Source organism: Accipiter gentilis, chromosome Z, assembly GCF_929443795.1.
Source record: "Accipiter gentilis chromosome Z, bAccGen1.1, whole genome shotgun sequence".
In the NCBI taxonomy this organism is placed as follows: Eukaryota; Metazoa; Chordata; class Aves; order Accipitriformes; family Accipitridae; genus Astur; species Astur gentilis.
Genome location: NC_064919.1, coordinates 51074723 through 51093853, shown reverse-complemented (window position 1 = coordinate 51093853; position 19131 = coordinate 51074723). Strand labels below are relative to the sequence as shown.

The following is a 19131-nucleotide window of genomic DNA, read 5'->3' as shown; positions in this document are numbered from 1 at the left end:
TTGGTTCCTCAGGATGGATGGTGTCTTTAATTTTCTGAGTTCTAAATGACCATCACTGGGACATGGAGTCACTAATGGTAAGTCTTCTGAAGAGATTTTCTAAACAGCACTTACGGATCACAAAACTGTATCTTTGGTCATATACAAGAGGAAAATTGGAGAGAAGCAACTTTATACTATATTTCCAAATTCTGACACTACAGCACTTCTTTTTGAATTGGAGTAAGGAAAAATCATGAAAAATTCAAGCCACTGGATTGAATGCTACTTATGGAACAGCAGAAAATTATGCTCTCAGTGAAAAATGGAGAATATTTGTTCACAAAAAGCTCAAAATTCAAGACCATTTGCAGGTCAAGACTGAGCTATAATGAGTTTGTTCTTGTTGCTCAACTTTAATGAGTGAGTTTTTGAACAAGAAGGAGAAACAGTTGATGAGGACTGGCTGGCATACTATCCTGTGTCTTCAGTATTACTTCCCTGAACTGAGCTGCTCTTAGAACTGATACCATTGTGTCTGAAGATACGCTGTTTCCTAGGGGTACATAGTGTCTGGATAAAGTTTAGAAAAGCTAGAAAGAAAGCTTGAGAGGGCAGTGACCAATTTCCCTTCCTCAAATTCTAATCTTCACCAAAGAAAAAGGTCACATGAATGCTATGAATGTGATTGTCATTGCCTACACTTCTATAAATGAGGAGTAATCCTGTAAGTGTTCATGAAGTCAATATACAAAGCAGAAGGAAACTGAATAGCCCAGTCTTAGCTTCAGAGCGGCGCCACAGCTTGGGTACGTGTATCAGGAAGCTGTAAGCAAAAAGCTAGGCGATACATTGAGGAAGGGGCCCTGTACAGTACAGAGTAGGCAGTGAACCTCACAGCAAAGTAGGGTCCTAAGTATCACCGAGACCTATTTATTTGTTACATGGATGAGTAGACTATTTTTATTACAACTTTTCAAAAATTCCAACATAAACTTTTAAATTACAAAATAGGTTCCAGTATATCAATAACTGAAGCAGCTTGATATAGCAGCAGCTGTCAGGTTATCACTGGAAGATGAAGAAATTAGAAATGCCCCTGGGGAGGAACCCAGTATGGGAATATCCAAAATGTTATTAGGAGATCACTATTTTTTATTGTGACAGCAGACACCTAAAATCTTTTCTTTCAGACTGATGGAGCTAAATCTGCAGAATCACTCCTCCATCAGTTACAAACCTCCCTGCTTGCTCCATCTTGGCATTTGGATAAGGATAAATAATGTATCCCACCTCTGATACAGCACAATAGTTTTTCAGAATGTCCAAACCCTGCCCCACTGAAAGTTTAAAATGTCTAAAGGGAGATGAGAGGAAGACATTATTGAGTAATGTACTCCTGCAATAATTTTCCCTCCTTACACTGCAGTTGCTTGAAATTGAAACCATTGTCTTGAATGATGAGGCTGCTTGACCTTGCAGATTTCTGAACAAGCTTAGAAGCTGCTTCATTACAATGCAAAATGATAGCATATGGACATTGGTATGGGATGTGATTGCTTAAGATTGCTTTTCTTTCATTGTTTTGACTGAACAATCTCAGTGGAAAAAATCTTACAAAGCAAGACCAGTTTACTCCTTAAGCTACTGAACTCTGTTGGGGTCTATTAGAGTTTTCACACATCCCACAGACTGATTTACATACAGCTTAACAGGTTACACCAGGCTATGTCATCCCTTATTGACCTTTGAGAACAGAAGTCTAAAAGACACTCTGCTTTGGATTTTGGTTTTGGGTTTTTTTTCTGAAGTCAAAAACAGTCTAAAGACCTATTTCACTGCAGCGATAAGGTTGGACTGTCAGAACAGGATCCAAATGGATCTGAAAATTGATCTTTCCTTACCTTAAAATGTTGATTGTTGAAGTGCCGTGCTGAGATTTTTTATTACATAGATTTTACTCATCTCATTTATGTAAGAGTAATGCTTGTTGGGCTGACAAGGATCTTTAAGTAGCATGTCAGTCTGAACAACTTAGATTAACAGAAAATGTAATTTAATGTTCTCCTTTCCATGGGAGACTCATTCTCATTACTAATCATTCAGGATATCAAAAACTACCCATCTCTTTTAGATCCTTGATTTGGATTCTCAATTTCTATTCCCAGAGACAAAATTATCTGCAAACAGTGAAGAATTAAAGCTATCTGCTAATATTTGGTGCACTAACAAACCAGCTGGCCAGAATCATCTTGTCATTTCTCCACCTCCAGCTGTGTAAAGCAAACAGAATCTTCTCCAAAAGACTCACCCTACTATATATCACTGTGGTTTTTACCAGTCTTGCAGAAAAAATTTGATACCCTCTCCCTGTTATAAGTATGTTTCAGTATAAATTATGCTCCTTGTGAGAGATAATTGTTTTTAGGAAGCAGCCAACAGACATAAACACATTCTGTTACTTCTACACCACTTCTGATTTTTCTTGTGCCTTGCAGAACCTCTCAAGGAAATAATTTCACCTACAGTGATATTGCTCAAGTCATGAAAAAGGCAAGATGATCTCTGACTCGGACTAACAATTTTGTTAAATGATAAATAAGTGAAAGCAACTAAAATATCAAAACCTAAACCTGGGATGAATCAAAACAAAACATGGCCATTGCCTTTTATGCATGATTTTGCTTTATGTAAATGCGACACAGCTCATGCAATTTTAATAAGGGGAAGCTCATGTTATGGTATAGACCACTGCTCAGCCATCTCTTGCCTTTCTTGTGCAAGTACCTTTCTTCTGTCACTATAGCCTAAGGACAAAGCTAAGAAGTAAACTGTACAAACAAAACCATTATAAAAGCTTCTGTGTCAAGGATTACTTTTAACAAGGCTTTCTATGCAGGTTTTGCTGTTTCAGTCTAAAAGAGCAGTGCGCAATTTTAGCAAAATCTATTCACCAGCATTTTTCCACTTGTTTGCTTGCTTGGGATGCAGGTGGTATTAACAAAATTTAAAAAAAATTTAAAAGATATTAAAAAAGGGCCTGGTAGGGCCAATTTTTTCAGTCAGCTACTCTTGAGAATTACAACTTATTTAAGAAAGAAGCTAGCTCAACTGTATAGCTATCTCAGTAGCCACTGTGCAAGTTAGACACAGTTATGCACTTAATTATTTACAAAAGGTGTATGTTAAAATAAATACATTTAAGTGTTTAATTACTTCTTTTGCAAATTTTAACCATATGCAATAAGAGGCATAGAAACACTAGTATACTATATCTCCTTCAGCTTAATTTATTATTTGTATCAAGATAGCAGAAGGCAGGATGGGGAAGAAGTTTGTGTACAGCTCCTCTTTTATAACTACTTTTAACTATCCCATGAAGCACAACATGACAGGCTACCCTCTTAAGAGAACAGGTTTTGTGCAATGTGATGATCAGACAAGCAACTTCCATTAGCTACATTTAGGGCTGTGAACATCTTATCTGATAAGTAAAAATACATTTCCTAAAAGAATACATTCCAGACTACCATCTTACCTTACACTGAAGGGCAGGGACACAAGAGAAGGGCTTTTATATATGGCAAACCACACACTGGGTTCAGTTGTAAATTAAGATTAAATATATTGTAGACAGTTCATATTAACAGCTTCTTGCTATTAAGATATATACTATCATTGAAAAGCACAATCAAGCATGCAATACATTTACCAATATAAAAATAAAAAGAAGAATAAAAAAGACATTAACCTCTTCTTCAACGTTATGGGCGATTCCATTCTGCACTGGTCCTGAATCACTCGGTGGTGTTACTGCAACTTCCACTTTTGCACTTTTTTCTGTGGCATCATCCATAAATAACAGTGGAAAACAACAGAACAGTATATTAAGTAACAAATCTGTTAGTGAAACTGCTCTCATATATTCAGTCTGAGTAAATCATCAAATACTGAAGGTGGACCAACATCTGCCTTTAAGAGAGAGACAAAAATTCTGTCTTCCATTTGACTAGTACACATTTTGAATAAAATTCTTGTAAGTGAGCTTGCATTTGAATAAGCTATTCTACTGGTACTCATGTCCTAGAAAAATTTAGATTCTTTGCAATATTCAGTGCTTTTTGTTTAAACTAAACTCACTGAGCCTAATACTTCAGGTAAAAAATGACATATTGCATTCTTCCCAGACATTAAAGAATGCAACATGTTGCATTTACAGGTGAGGGGATATATTCAACAAGATATAACTTTTATAACACAGAAACCGCTGCAATTAGTAAAGTTACTTCCAAGCTGTAATTATGCTCTTTCTCATGCAAAAATGTGGGAAAAGAGTAAATGGATGGTCTAATAACATCCAATAACAGAGGATGATCTTTAAAACAGAATCCCATAGTCCTTGTGCTAAACTTTTACAGGAATTAAAGGGATAAAATTGTTCCTTTGGTTTCTGATGCCAAATTTATTCAAATTTATTCTTACTTTGACTATCTTGAAATTCTCTAAACAGTAATTATCTCTTTAAGTATGTACTACATAAAAATGTCAATGACCAAAAATTCCTTGGACAATATAAAGTTACAGGGAATAGCAATACAAAATGTCTAACTCAAGTTCAACATGCCTTATGGTATGCTCTTGTGCACAGAAGTAAATACAGCTGTCTAGTTACATTACTGCTATCCCGAGATTCTTCTAAATTAAAAATCTGAGATCACAGCCACTATGTGTGAGTGCCAGACTATCTGTAATTATTTCAGTGCATGTGTGTTGTCTCTTAACCCCACAGCCAGCATTATGGTTTATTAACAGACTGTCCCATCCAACTGCTTGATTCTGGAAGCAAATAGTATCTAAACATAGCACAAGGTCAGAAACAGTGTCAGCTAATAAAATGATTCAGCTTTTATCAGACACGTTTGCATCTGGTTTTCTAACGCGGAGAACATGCTGAGGTAAAGGAAACAGGACATAGTACAGATTTTCTTTTAGTATAGGAACTTTTGAACTAAAATACAAATTCTTACCCTTGACTGAGAACCACAGTAAGCTAATTTTGCACAGTTAGCATAGATGGGCCTAAATGACTCTCAGCAAGTAGCAGATAGACAAATCAAATCTTAAATATGAAGGTTATTTCTTTTTGTGACAAGGGTGATACCACATAAAACACGTGTTCTCCCAGAGCAGCTCAATAAATTCATTAAATATGCACATATAAACTATGAGTAAGTTTTGTCCCTCTGTTCCTGTCACTTCAACACATATCCAAAATCAGCACTGCTCTTCCTTTTCAACCCTGCCGGGAGGCTTTCCAGATGCCTTAATTGACTTTCTCTTCTTGCACTTAACTCCTGTCCTGTCTGTAATTTTCATACTATTTTGTATAAGGAATGAGAATATTTTTACTAAGGTAGCATAAAGGAAGTAGAATGAGAAATTAATCCCTAAGGACTTTCAAGCAAAATAAAATAGTGAAAAAGGCCCTCAGGAATAGGTGGTAAATCTGTACTGCTGCACTCACCATGATTAGCAGCTCCATTCTGCCTGTCACTGTCTTCCACCTGGCACTTCTTTTTGGCAATCTTATGCAGAATTGAGGCCCTTTCCTTGAACTTTCCTAAAAGAAAGCATTGTCATTATTAAAATGCAGCCACTTTGAGAAGCAAAATTTCTTTGCCATAGCTTAGGCTCCATAAATCAGTGCCAGTAATCCATTTCCATCCCTCCTCAAACAGCAAACATATTATTAAACACTATCTGATGTTTTCAGATATCCTTTTTTTCTTTTATAGTGGAAATAAAAACATATTTTTTTTCTTTTCTCAGAACTCAGCAATAAATTGAACAAGAAATTGAAAACAAAAGCTATTATTTTTCTTCAGAAGCAGTCAGTAAAGTTCCACCTATAAAAGTGCTGGTGTAGGATTTCAGCCTAAACAGAAGATAAATACAGATGAATAAAGATACTGTAAACAAACAAACAGTTTCAGGTCTCAATTATTAATACAGTAACACAGAATTTCAGATAAACTTATATATTGCATCATGGTGACTGTGGTCGACTTTGTCATGTTGGACTCAGCTGTGTGCCTGTGACTTCTACAGATACTTCAGAAGCAGAATCAAACATTTCCAGAATACATGATTTCCATAGCAGCTTCTCAAAGGCAAATTTTCTTCTCAACCTGCCAGGTGTTTTTTGTTTCCCATGAGTTTAACCATGCAGCTGATCATCTAGACTGTCTCCAGGGCAACTCATCCTGTCCCAAGATAGGTCCAAGGTTCCATCACTCTTTATTGACCACTGAGTCCAAATGACACATTAAAACTAGGCAATGTCAAAGATGGCAAATTTTAAGTTAAATTAATTTACTCCTTCCTCTACATTGGTTGATCTTAATATGTAAGGACTCTTTGGGCAGCTTATGACAGTCTATGTTGTGTAGAAAGATGATGTATCTGCCTTTCTTTATTGTTACCCTCACTGCTATTGCTCTTTAAGTCTTTTTTAAAAATATAACTGGTGGCTATAGTACAGTACACTTCTAATTAAGAACACTATTACCATACAGGGCCCAAGACTGTTTTAATTCTTCATCTCCAGTTAAAAGAAAAACATTGAAAACTGTTGGTGTCCCTGCAGCAAAAACAGTGTAGGCTTAAGACCAAAAGATATTTCAATGGAATCATATAATTGATTAACAGTGGGAAGTCACAGTGAGAAGTCATGAATGAACTCAGTTAGTTGGATAACAGTCACTGTTTCCAAGCTAAAATAAAGACACACAATAATAAATCATTAGTCAAGAAAGAAATCCTCTCTTCCCTTCTCATGAATGGAAGCTTCAAATCCCTGTACCAACACTTTTGTATATGAAGAAGCATAAGCACAGTCCACAGGGAAAAGCAGCTATCATGTGCTGGGAACTGGAATTAATTCATCAACAGCAAATCACTTGGAAAGAAAAATACCACAAAGATTTAATAAGCAGTACTGTCCTTTCAGCAGCCCCTATCTTTTCAGAAACAGATCATGCTCCAAAAAAATAATTAGCCATTCACAATACATTGCAAAGATTATCTTTTTTGGTACATGGTACCTAGAGAAAAATTGCCTGCAGAACAGTATCTAAGCATAGAACACAATCATAAATAGCAAGCCATCTCATTATTTCAGTGCATAGGGTCAGTGACAGAGACTTTAGTTAGAAGAGGAAGAAGAAAAAAAGAAAGAGTTAAAGAAAGAAAGAAAAAGAGAGAGAGCAAAGGGAATTACTTGGGATATCAGATAAGAGAAAGAAAAAATGAGGAAAAATACAAATCGTATTTCCAAATATTTTAAGCTGAAATGCTATGAGTCAAGTCTGTTCCTAACTTCTTCTGAAACACTTGGGGCATTTAAAAAGTGCTTATCCAGAAGCATGTGTAGATACTGAAAGGTGCCTGCATAATTTTCATACAATATGTATGCCAGTTCGCTAAAGGATTGCTTTACGTTTCAGACTCCAACTCAGCTTCATACGTTTGAGAATTTGGCTTGTGATACCCCAAATACACAAATGCATTATTTGTAAGTGATGCAAATGATGCAGCTGAGACATTTTCTGCAAAATATCTGTGGAACCATCTATGTTGCCACCTACTTCAGGATGGGGTAGGACCTTTCAATTTAAGGTTCAATTTTAAAAGTTTAATTAAAGTGATGCAGAATTCTATAAGGATATCCTAGTCTTCTGGTTTGAGTTTGTTTGAAATGGTTTACGTTTTTTAATATAGAAACTTGAGCCATTATTGAACTGAAAACAAAATGTCTCCACAGAGATTCACACTGTTTTAGATTAGCTTAATTGAAGTTGTCTTCAATTTTTTTTCACATTTCCAAAAGCCTCCTCCCATCTTTAGGAAGAATTTCTTACACTGACTTTTAACATTGTAAGTTATATTGCTTCATTCAGGAGACTGTTCCACACTTATAAGTCACTGTCATGGAAATTAACCTCAGTATTTGAAATGGAAAATGTATTTTGCTTTATTTTTATTTCTCAGTACATGCATGGTTCAGCTTACGTTGTTTTACATCATTACCTTCCATTTGGTTCACTCAGTGTAGGTAACAGTGTGAGGAAATGATTAAAAGACATAATATCGACTATCAAAAGCATGAAACTAAGGAAAGCAGTAGTACTAGCCTGCATGAAGACAGTGAGATGTAATAAGGCGGCAGAGTTATGCCTCCTCTCTCCCTTTCCCTGACATTTTCCTCCTTCAAACCAAATCAAAACTTGTTCAGTGAAGTGGAAGCACAGAGCCACCAGGAAAAAGAAACAGCTCAGGATATTTCTAAGTCATTGAAATATACAGAAAGCCCCATCTTAGGCTCAGATCTTCTCTCATGCCTTTTTTCTCATCCTTAGGTGGGGTATTAAATAATCCATAGGAATTTTATGTTACTGTTCTTATTTCTAGGAGTAGGTAGCAGCTTATGTTTCCTCTTTAACAGTCCCATGTACTATGGGTTTGACTACCTAAGAGTAATTTTCACACCATCTGGCGTCATGATAGCTTAGGTGAATGAAAATGCTTGATTCCCTGGACCCAAAATAGGATAGGATAGATTGTTATGGAAAATTCTTAATTAAACTAGATTTGCTGAACTCAGATTTTGCAGCTCATTCTAATTTACAAAGGATGGGGTAGAAGGAACAGATCAAGGCCAGGTGATTAGCAAAGAAGGTAGCTTAAAACTTAATTGGTTTTATTTGAATATATGCAAACAAATCAGTATTGTATAACATAGATATGCCTTGATCTTCATGAGTAACTCCAGCTGGCATCAGCTGGCAGAGATTCTCCTGCTGATCAAGGATATGTTAAAAACCCAATCCTTTGACCACAATCTAAATTGCAGACTACAGATTCCCTAAGGCAGAAAAGCCTTTGATTTGGCAGGAAAACAGTTTATCTTCAGAAGTTCACTAGTTTAAAAAATTCAACCATTTGTCTAGTTTTCAGTCGCTGATCAAATGCCAATTACTACATCTATGCAGCTATAGCCAAGCTTTCATGAGCCTGAAAATATCAAATCTGTGGCTGTTGAGCAATCTGAGCTGTACCTACCAGTCCTGTCCATGGCTAGCTGTGGAATGCAACTAGTGTGTCACATTGATCAATTCCAGAAATCCCCCTCATGTGCTTTCTCCTTTAACTTTAAAATCCCGCAGAAGCATCAAATAAAAACATGCAGTTTTGTCATGTTATAGGCTGTTGGTGGAGGTTACTTGACAGCACCAGATTACTGTGAAGGTCTCTTCCCAACTGGTAGGGTGTATTTTCTCTCCCAGTTGGGCCTGAGTAGTCTGCAATTAATTTAAAGTCACTTTCAGACCAAATAGGAGCAAACAAAACAATAGACATCAGTTCCTAAGACCTGGAGCACAATGGCCCTCTGGCCACGAGGCTATATCTGAATGTGTATTGCAACTTAACCGTTACTTTTTGTCTCTGATTGTTCTGATGTAGCAGCAAGAATAGATATGCCTGTGCTTCTCCACCAGAGGACTGAAAGATTTGCTACCTCTCTCCACTTGGGGTTTGAGGACCTGGAGATAACAATGTACTATATTAGAAAAAAATCCATGGATTTGTAACTGGGGTTACATGTTCCTGTGACTAACTTGCTGCACAAAAGGCATAAAACGCTCAGTCAAAAAAGGAAGAGAAAGAGAACAGATAATGCAAATAAGCGTGATGCAGAGTGATAGTGATTATACTTTTGAAAATCCAAACAGAAAGTTCAAAATATAGCACACTTTAATCTGCATACAGCTTCTGAGATACTATTCATTACTTGCTTTGTGAAAGACATGTGAAAACAATGAGGACAGTTGTATCTGAAAAGGTAAACTATCATAGACTCTTGTCAGTGTTAATATTCCTAAAGACAAAGAATTTTCTTTCTTATTTTTGCTGCTGGAAGATTTTTGCTACTGGATTTTTGCTATTGCTACAGTATGGTCCTGGTTTATTTATTCATGAGGAGTGCTTTCTGAGATGACATTGAATATCAACAGCATTACTTAAGCATAGGCACAGTATTAATATATACGTATATCGTATGTATCATACTTGCATGAGTATTTTCCCACAAATAGCTACATTTAACTGTCAATAGAGTATTTATGAATATCAGAAGTGACTACTTTTGAAGTGGTAGGTTTAATACTTCAGCATAAAAAAATTAAAAACTTTAACATACCCAACTCTGAGGCTACAATGAGAAATGACCTTTGCATCTTGATTGTGTAATGAAGACTGAGATGAGACATACTGCAAAAGCTTTAGCTCTGGTAGCCATATCTGAATGGCTTGTGTTAACTCCTCATTTCAGGTGCTTGAGAGGTGTATTTAAACAACATAGACACCATTGTTTGCCCAGTAAAATTTCCTGTCAGACATCTTTTCTTACATTGGTGCCAACCCTGTGAATCAGATGGTGAATCTGGGCAACGGAGGGCAGTGCGGCAAGACTGCCCTATGAGCTCACACCTGCTACAGAAGAAAAGAGCATCTTGTAACATCAGGCACAAATGTGGAAGGAACTGTGTCCTACAGCCAGCCCCAGAATAGTACAGTTATATTTGAGTATCAACAGCAGATACCGAAAGTGGGACATAGTGAGAAGTTATGACTTTTTTTTTTTCCCCCTGGAGAAAGACCATGAGTAAGTCATACAATGAAGGTTTTCTTAAAACCTTCTTAACTTCAAGATTAATCTAAACTAGAAAATTACTGTGTTTTTAAAAACAGAGAATTAAAGTATTTGACTTATATTCCCAACATGAAAACCAAGTAGGAATAGGCAGCTAAGTTTTCTACAGGCCTCAAGCTTATCTCCATCCTTGAACACACCACCACTAATTATTAAACGGAACATTCACGAAACAATCTGTCTGGCATTGTAATCAGAGAGCTGGACAAGAGGTCTTGATCCTACAGACAATCAGGTCTCAGTTCAGGGAAACTTCCAAGTTACAGAAATGCTGACCACACTAGGACCGAAAGCATGTGCTGGAAAATTAGTACATGGCTAACTGCTTTCCTGAATTAGTACAATAAACTGCAACGCTTTTGAATCAGCAGAAAAATTTTCAAAGATTTCATTGAGTCCTGATTTAGGCCCTAATTAATTCCTTCTTGTATTGCTAGAATCAGGATTTTAAATTGCATAATTTTTGCATTGCAATTAAGCATACAATTAATACTCCAGGAATAGTCATGCCTAGTTTTTAAACTTTATTCATTACTTTCGAATAATACAGTAAAGTGAAGTCACTTAATAATTGTTATCAAACTGAGTGATTTGAACATCCATAAATTAATTCATCTTCTTGAATGCATTGTAAAACATGGTATAAAATAAGCACCTACAATCCATGTTATACTGTGCCTTATAATTTGCAAGTGTGGTTTTGCATGTATGTTCTTTAATAAAAGCATTCCATTGTATTTCCTTATCTGAAATAGCAAAACCAAAATGCTGAAGAAAAAAAACCTGAAAAAAGAGCCATAACTGATTGCGCCATCAATGAAGACATGCAAAAAGGAGTTATTCAAAAATGGAGAAACTGAAAATAGGACTAAGAAAAATGAAGGAAAAAATAAACACATAAAAGGCGCTTAAAGGGCTTCAAAAAAAGCTGATACAAACAATTCTAAAATATTTCTTACCTTCTTCAGTCATTGTGTCATAATATTTTAGGTTTCCATATGATCCAAGCTCTACAACATCACAGTAAAAGACACAAAGATAAGGAACCAGCAGACATTCAAGAAACGTACACGTTTTTGCATGTGCTTCATAAACTCGAACAGTGATTATGCAAAAAATTCTGCAGGACAGCAAAATATGGATTACAGAAATGGTAGTGCCTTCCCCCCCAAATATGACAATTCACTGGCTTTACATGAGTAAGTTGCTCAAGTGAGATGTAGAAGAAGTACTGAAATCTAAAATTCAGCCTTTTCAAGGTGATTGCCATTTGGTGCCTCTACTTTTGGGAAAACACAATAAACCTTGACAGTACCTAACCAGCAGAAGCTTTGGAAACTAAGCTCTTTTAACATTCTCCAGGTCAGACATTCAAATCGTTTGGCATCCAAATTAATCAAAAAATCTCAAAACATATAATCTAAGGAACTGTTCATAAAGCTGTCCCACAAAAATTGTTTTGATACTAGCCCTGATGTTAACTTGCTTTAGAGGGGTTACTTAATTTAACCACTCTCTTGTCACTTGTGAAATCAGAAAAGAATTATTTACTCACTTCATCAGGTGGTAGGAGACCTAAATTAATTAAATTATTAAATAGATTAAATTAAATAAATTGAATATATTGCATTAATATATTCTAGCATGGCAGAGAAAATGGAATGAAGAGGTTTCCAGATCTGTAGGGATACAATTATTTTTCTGTGATGCAATCTTGTATGAAATCCACTTTTGTCTCCAGATGTTGCTTTACACTTAATTTCTTAAAGTGCTTTTTTCTTAAAGTTTGGCATATATGTAAATATATATATAAATACAATAATTAATTGTTGTGGTTTGAGCCTAGCCAGCAACTAGGCACGACACAGCCGCTTGCTCACTCCCTGGCCTACCAGTGGGATGGGGACAAGAATTGGAAAAAAAAAGTAAAACTCGTGGGTTGAGATTATATTAATATAATATAGTAAAATATAGTAATAACAACAACAACAATAATAGTAATGAAAAGGAATGTAATAATAATAAAATAAATAATATTAAAATGAATTAATAATAAAATTAAAATAACAACAACAATAATAATAAAAGTAAAACCCAAGACAAGTGATGCACAATGCAATTGCTCACCACCCACTGACCGATGCCAAAGTAGCGATCCGCCCCTCCCAGCCAACCCCCCCCAGTTTATATACTGAGCATGATGCCCTATGGTGGAATATCCCCTTGGCTAGTGCAGGTCACTAGTCCTGGCTGTGCTCCCTCCCAGCTTCTTGTACACCTCCTTACTGGCAGAGCATGGGAAACAGAAAAATCCTTAACTTAGGGTAAGCGCTACTTAGCAACAACTGAAACATCAGTGTGTTATTAACATTATTCTAACACTAAATCCAAAACACACTGCACCAGCTACTAAGTAGAAAATTAACTCTATTCCACCCAAAACCAGGACATCTACAAAACAGGACAGAGAAAAATTAAGCACAAGGAGGAATTTGTAAATGATTTGTCTGGGGAATTTGTGGATGATTTCACTCATCATTTTTATGTAAAGTTTTACAACTGAGCTTCTGAGCATCCAACCTTTGATAGAATGTAATCATTTAAAAATGGATACTTAACAGTTTGGTAGTGCTGTTTTCTTTAGAAATATTCTCTCTTCATGTTTATGAAACAGCTTAAGCAATTAAGTGTACAAATGCTGTCCAATTATTTTGGTTTTAGCTGATGCATCTCGTGATCTTTCAATATTTTTCCACACGAGTAAAATTCAATTGAGGTCTGGCTATTAGTTTTCAACTGTAAAATACTGTGATGATATGCAAATCTGACACTTTGAAAGATCCCCCTTTTTTAATCTATTTGAAGATACCCGAATCTGGCAAATGAACATTCTTTACATCATTTGCAGAGACAGAGAATGCTTTATGCCATGTAATTAAAAAGCACATGATATTATCACTGTTAATTTTAAAAAATACTTATGATTGGATTGTAAAGATTTTTTCATAGACATACTTTATCAAAACCAGTTACAAATACTGACATACTCTTGCTCGTACAATGCAGTGTCTTTCTTGAACATAAGTATGCTCAATAGAATATGACGTTACTCTAAGTCTCTCTTCAAGCAAAGAAAGACATAATTTAAAGATAGAATTTAATATATTGTTTTATAATGATATACAATGCATATACTGTTTTGCAAATATGTTCTTACTGTTGCAACATAATCTTTGTAGCTGCTTTTACATAAAAGCATCTATTGTTCTACCATCTTCATTTTAGTCCTAAAGATTTGAATTCCTTACTGAGAAGAGCTCCCAATAACTTCAATATGGACTTCCCTGCATACAGCATTTGGGACCACGTGTGCTGTTTAATTAGGGCTCAGCATCTGCTGACTATGGCCAGCACCTTTGCTTAAAACTTATTCTCACGGATCTCTGCTTGATGTGTCTGGGGTGTGCTTTGCTAGAATCTGGGGTGAGGCATCCACTGGAGGATGAGGACAGGAGTGGAAAACAGATGCCAAAAAGAGTCCAAGAGTAATCAGAGAAATGGAAGTACATGCAGGAGACAACACTGCCAGAGAGGGACTTTATAAACTCATGGAGAAAAAAGACTAAGGATGGGGTTGCAGAAGGACGAAGTTGAGAAGAAGAAGGTTGTATCATAGCAACAAATTTAAGAATTAACAGAATGATAGCATGAGGCTTCTGACTTAATGGATGAAGCAGAAGAGGTTTCAGAGGAAGCCAACAACAATGATGAATTATGCTAAAACTCTAGAAGAAATAAAAGCAGTAGCAGAAAGGCAGGGCACTTTACATACTGGCAACCCAGTTTAGATCTATTTGCTTCCCATCTGAAGTGAGACACAAGACAAACAGGAAAGAAAAAAGGACACTCTGACCTTACAGAAACTGAACAGAAAAAAACCAGGAGATGCATGAGAGTGCATGATGCTGATGCTGATCATGTTCTGGGCACTTCAGCAATTCAATATGCCACGGTTTAAACTAGGTTAATTCTTGCAGTTAGCAAAATTACTTCCAACAAAACTCTAATCTTGCTGTTGAGATTACATTCCTCAAAGCTTTTATAGTCCTATACTCAGAGCAGAACATTTTATACAATCACCAGCCTCCTGACTGCAATGTACAATGATGATGATGCTAGAAAACGTCAGCTGCACATATTCACATGAATTATTTTGTGGATTTCAAGATTACTTGGTTCAGTACTGCTCAGCAACACAAAAGGTCTGGCACAATACAGTCTGCTTCTAATATATTGCACTGGCTTTTGCTGTAAAATTTGGACTAAATCTGTTCTTTGGTATTTATTTTTGAATTTTCCTGTTATAATAAGATTCTATTCAATTTGACTCTCTGTAAACTCAAACTGAATTGAAGTACTTTTAGAAAAAAATATTGTATTGGAAAAAGTTATCAGCTTTTAAAATAAACTTATTTTAAATGGAATTGGAAATCTGAAATACTGTGATAAAGGGTACTTGAAAAAATACCCCCAAATACAACACTATTAAAATGTGATCAATCCAGTTTCATGAAAATGCTATGCAGTTCCCAAAGGGAGGTCACAGCAGACAGACTGGCTGACAGCCAGTACCTGCATCCCTGCTGGTCACATGAAACAAAGAGGATGCAGAGATGCAGCTTAACAGCTGATCCTCCACAGTGGCAGAGTCATTGAATTAATTTGTTTCCTTCCACATATTTTTACACCAGAAGAGAACAGAGGGTTCCTGGTAATCCTGTCTGACGTTCCTGAAAGATTACAACAACATTTGCGTTATTACCTATTGTTCTTTACTGTGTATGTAGGTGCCACACCATATCAAAGTAAACAGAAAGAATAATGTTGTTAGTCGACAGTGCTACATTATTTGTAATTTCAAATTACACTTGAGACAGCCAGCACGGCTTCACTAAGTCTTGCCTGACGAATCTAGTGGCCTTCTATGAGGGAGTGACTACATCAGAGGAGAAGGGAAGAGCTACATATGTCATCTATCTGGACTTCTGTAAGACCTTTGACACAGTCCCTCACAACATCCCTCTCTCTAAATTGGAGACATGTGGATTTGATGGCTGGACCATTCAGTGGATGAGGAATTGGTTGGATGGTCACATCCAGAGGGTAGTGGTCAACAGCTCAATGCCCAGATGGACATCAGTGACAAGTGGTGTCCCTCAGGGGTCCGTATGGGAACCAGTACTGCTTAATGTCTTCATCAATGACATAGACAGTGGGATCAAGTGCACCCTCAGCAAGTTTGCAGACAACACCAAGCTGAGTGGCGCGGCTGACACTCCTGAGGGATGGGATGCCATCCAGAAGGACCTGGACAAGCTTGAGAAGTGGGCCCATGTGAACCTTAGGAGGTTCAACAAGACCAAGTGCAAGGTCCTGGACCTGGGTCAGGGCAAACCCCAGTATCAACAGAGGCTGGGGGATGAAGAGATTGAGCAGCCCTGCAGGAAGGACTTGGGGATACTGGTGGATGAAAAGCTAGACATGAGCCAGCAATGTGTGCTTGCAGCCCAGAAAGCCAATCATATCCTGGGCTGCGTCAAGAGAAACGTGGCCAGCAGGTTGAGGGAGATGATTCTGCCCCTCTACTCCGCTCTGGTGAGACCCCACCTGGAGTACTGCATCCAGGTCCAGAGTCCCCAGCACAGGAAAGACATGGACCTGTTGGAGCAGGTCTAGAGGAGGACCACAAAAATGATCAGAAGGATGGAACACCTTTCCTATGAGGACAGGCTGAGAGAGTTGGGGCTGTTCGGCCTGGAGAAGAGAAGGCTCTGGGAAGACCTTATTGTAACTTTTCAATACTTAAAGGGGGACTATAAGAAAGACAGGGACAAACTTTTTAGTAGGGCCTGGAGCTGGTAATGATTTTAAACTAAAAGAGGGTAGATTCAGACTAGAAATAAGGAAGATATTTTTTACAACAAGGGTGGTGAGACACAGGAACAGGCTGCCCAGAGGGGTGGTACATGCCCCATCCCTGGAAACATGTAAGATCAGATTGGACAGGCCTCTGAGCAACCTGATCTAGTTGCAGATGTCCCTGCTCCTTGCAGGGCATGTTGGACTAGATGACCTTTAAAGGTTCCTTCCAACCCAAACTACTCTATGATTCTACAAAATAATATACCTAATTACTCAATTTATTTTCAATGTTCACTAATTTAAGTATTGAAGATACAGTCTGTGGTGAAATACCCATTTCTGCCTTCTATAGTATAGTGCCCCAAGCTGCCATAGAAGGTAAGTGTAGCCAGTACTTCTCTGCTCTCCTGTTATGATCTCAGATGCAGATTGCAGTTCTCCCTAGTTATGTTAGAAATGAGCCTGGCTCAGAGTTTCTCAAAATACTCATAAGACATACAGATATTTTAGAGATAGTAACCTGCATTGCTAAAGGTATGTATGCCTTCGTGAAAAATGTGAACTCAGATTCTCAAAACAAAGTAATGCATTGTGGGTTTCTTCAACAAGCATAAGACTTTCATTCTGCAAAAACCCCCATATTTATATGACAATTCATGTCACACTTCTCCAAGGCAATTAAACAGCTTAAAAGTTGACATATCTTTTACTCAAAACAAAATTGCTAAAGAGAAATCACTGAAGGCAATCCCTGAATTTTTAGCACAAATCCCCCATTGCATTTACTTGATCTTCCTTGTGTTTGAATTCCACAGTCATGATGGTGTCAAGGCATAATCCTTCATCAGCATCAGTGGGAGCTTGGCTTAGAAGGAATTGTGAGGCATTCCGGAACTAGCAGATGGAGACCATATATTTTTCCTGAGTTTTCATGTCCATTAATTCAACCTACCAAAAGGTTGAATGCATAAGAGATAAGGGAGAAGTGAAATGAGAGAGTAAAGGCTCAAAACTGATAATGAAATTGAGAATGAGCACGCAGCCAAGAACTGCAACTTAAAAGCAAGAAAATAATTATTAAAAGATTGTAAACAAGAAGCCTAACCAAGTATTGGAGACAGAAGTGAATTTTTGTGCAAGAGGTTGCACGCATAATTCTGAAAATCAGCAAGTGTCTGACAGTCAAAGACATTAATTTGGTAATCCACTTTTCCCCTTTACATCTGTCTGATATGACCTCTGATTTGCACTTACTGTTGTCATCATGCTTAACAGGATCTCCTTTTTTTATTTGTATCTTTTTAGAAGAAGGCTGAGGAGTATAGGCCAAAGGACTTAGAGGAATCCATATTATAACATCAAGGATGACTGGGTTGTTTATCCTTAATATTTACTGTCATTTCTTCTAGCTTTCACGGTCTTGAGAAAATTCAATTAGATAATCAGAGACTCAACCATAAACAAAAAAAGGAGGCCACTTCAAAAGTCTTGCTAGGTAAATTGTAGCAGCTATCCAATCTAAATTGGAATCAAGGCTTGATTTGGTTTTATCAATGATGTTAGATTAGGAACAAAGAACTCTCAATGCTAAAAACTTATGAAAGATCTCACAGAGCTTAACATTATAGGTGTAAAATGAGAGTCCTAACCTCTAGCAGATCTTTAACAAAAGATAATGCCTTTGTACATAGACTATTCAGGGCAAAACACAAAAAATCCCACCAACTGAAGGATAACAGGCATTGTGAAATTTAAAAAGGAAGAATTCTTTTGAAATAATTTTCTTTCAGTAAATCTCTTCTTAATATTGACTCCTACCTTTTATGAACTTCATAAACCTCTTAACTTTCTCATAGCGTACTTATATCCCATCTGGGATACACTGGCACTGCTGTGGCAGTTTGTATGTATTATCACTGCAGAATGCAGAGGAGAGAAAACAAATGTTGTTTTAAAAAGCAAAACACTTTTTCTCCTACTACCTCAAGATCATCCAAACTATGCAAGTTATAATTAAATGCTGTAGCCTACATTTTTACTTGTGGACTATCAAGCTGCTGGTTCTTGCAAAATGGAGGCTTTGCCACTGAGCTGGTGTAGTGGAAAATACAAAGGGACCTCTTTTGCATCTGAGTAAAACAGTAGGTAATAATAGTTGCATGCATTTTAGAATTACATGTTTTTGGATTATGCTACTACCACTGCTGCTTTATTAACACTTCTAACCAAATACAGAAAATCATATAAATGAAGACTTTCAGGTACTTGAACAGTTGGCAGTACATTGGGAATAACTAAATTATGTAATACTCTGTGCATCTGAGCTCTTAAAACACATGTGGTCACCTTTCATCTGTCTTTAAATTACAAGCCTTCTATTCCTGTTTTCTCTCCTCATGTGTCCTTACTCTGTTTTTTATTGTAGGTGGTTTTGTCCTGATAATAATCTTATTAAAGTT

At 36.9% G+C, this 19131-nt stretch overlaps 1 protein-coding gene across 2 annotated transcripts in view; it reads right to left on the bottom strand.

The window, feature by feature from the left end:
- Positions 1–19131, bottom strand: part of SLC24A2 (solute carrier family 24 member 2) — a 111850-nt gene that overhangs the window by 22183 nt on the left and 70536 nt on the right. The window contains exons 5-7 of one of the 2 annotated variants that reach the window (XM_049796533.1): positions 11710–11760; positions 5504–5599; positions 3731–3819 (exon numbers count right to left, since the gene is read on the bottom strand). In XM_049796533.1, coding sequence (XP_049652490.1) covers positions 3731–3819; positions 5504–5599; positions 11710–11760 — 236 coding nt within the window. The remainder of the gene's footprint in view (positions 1–3730; positions 3820–5503; positions 5600–11709; positions 11761–19131) is intronic. The other variant, XM_049796534.1, reaches the window with a different exon arrangement.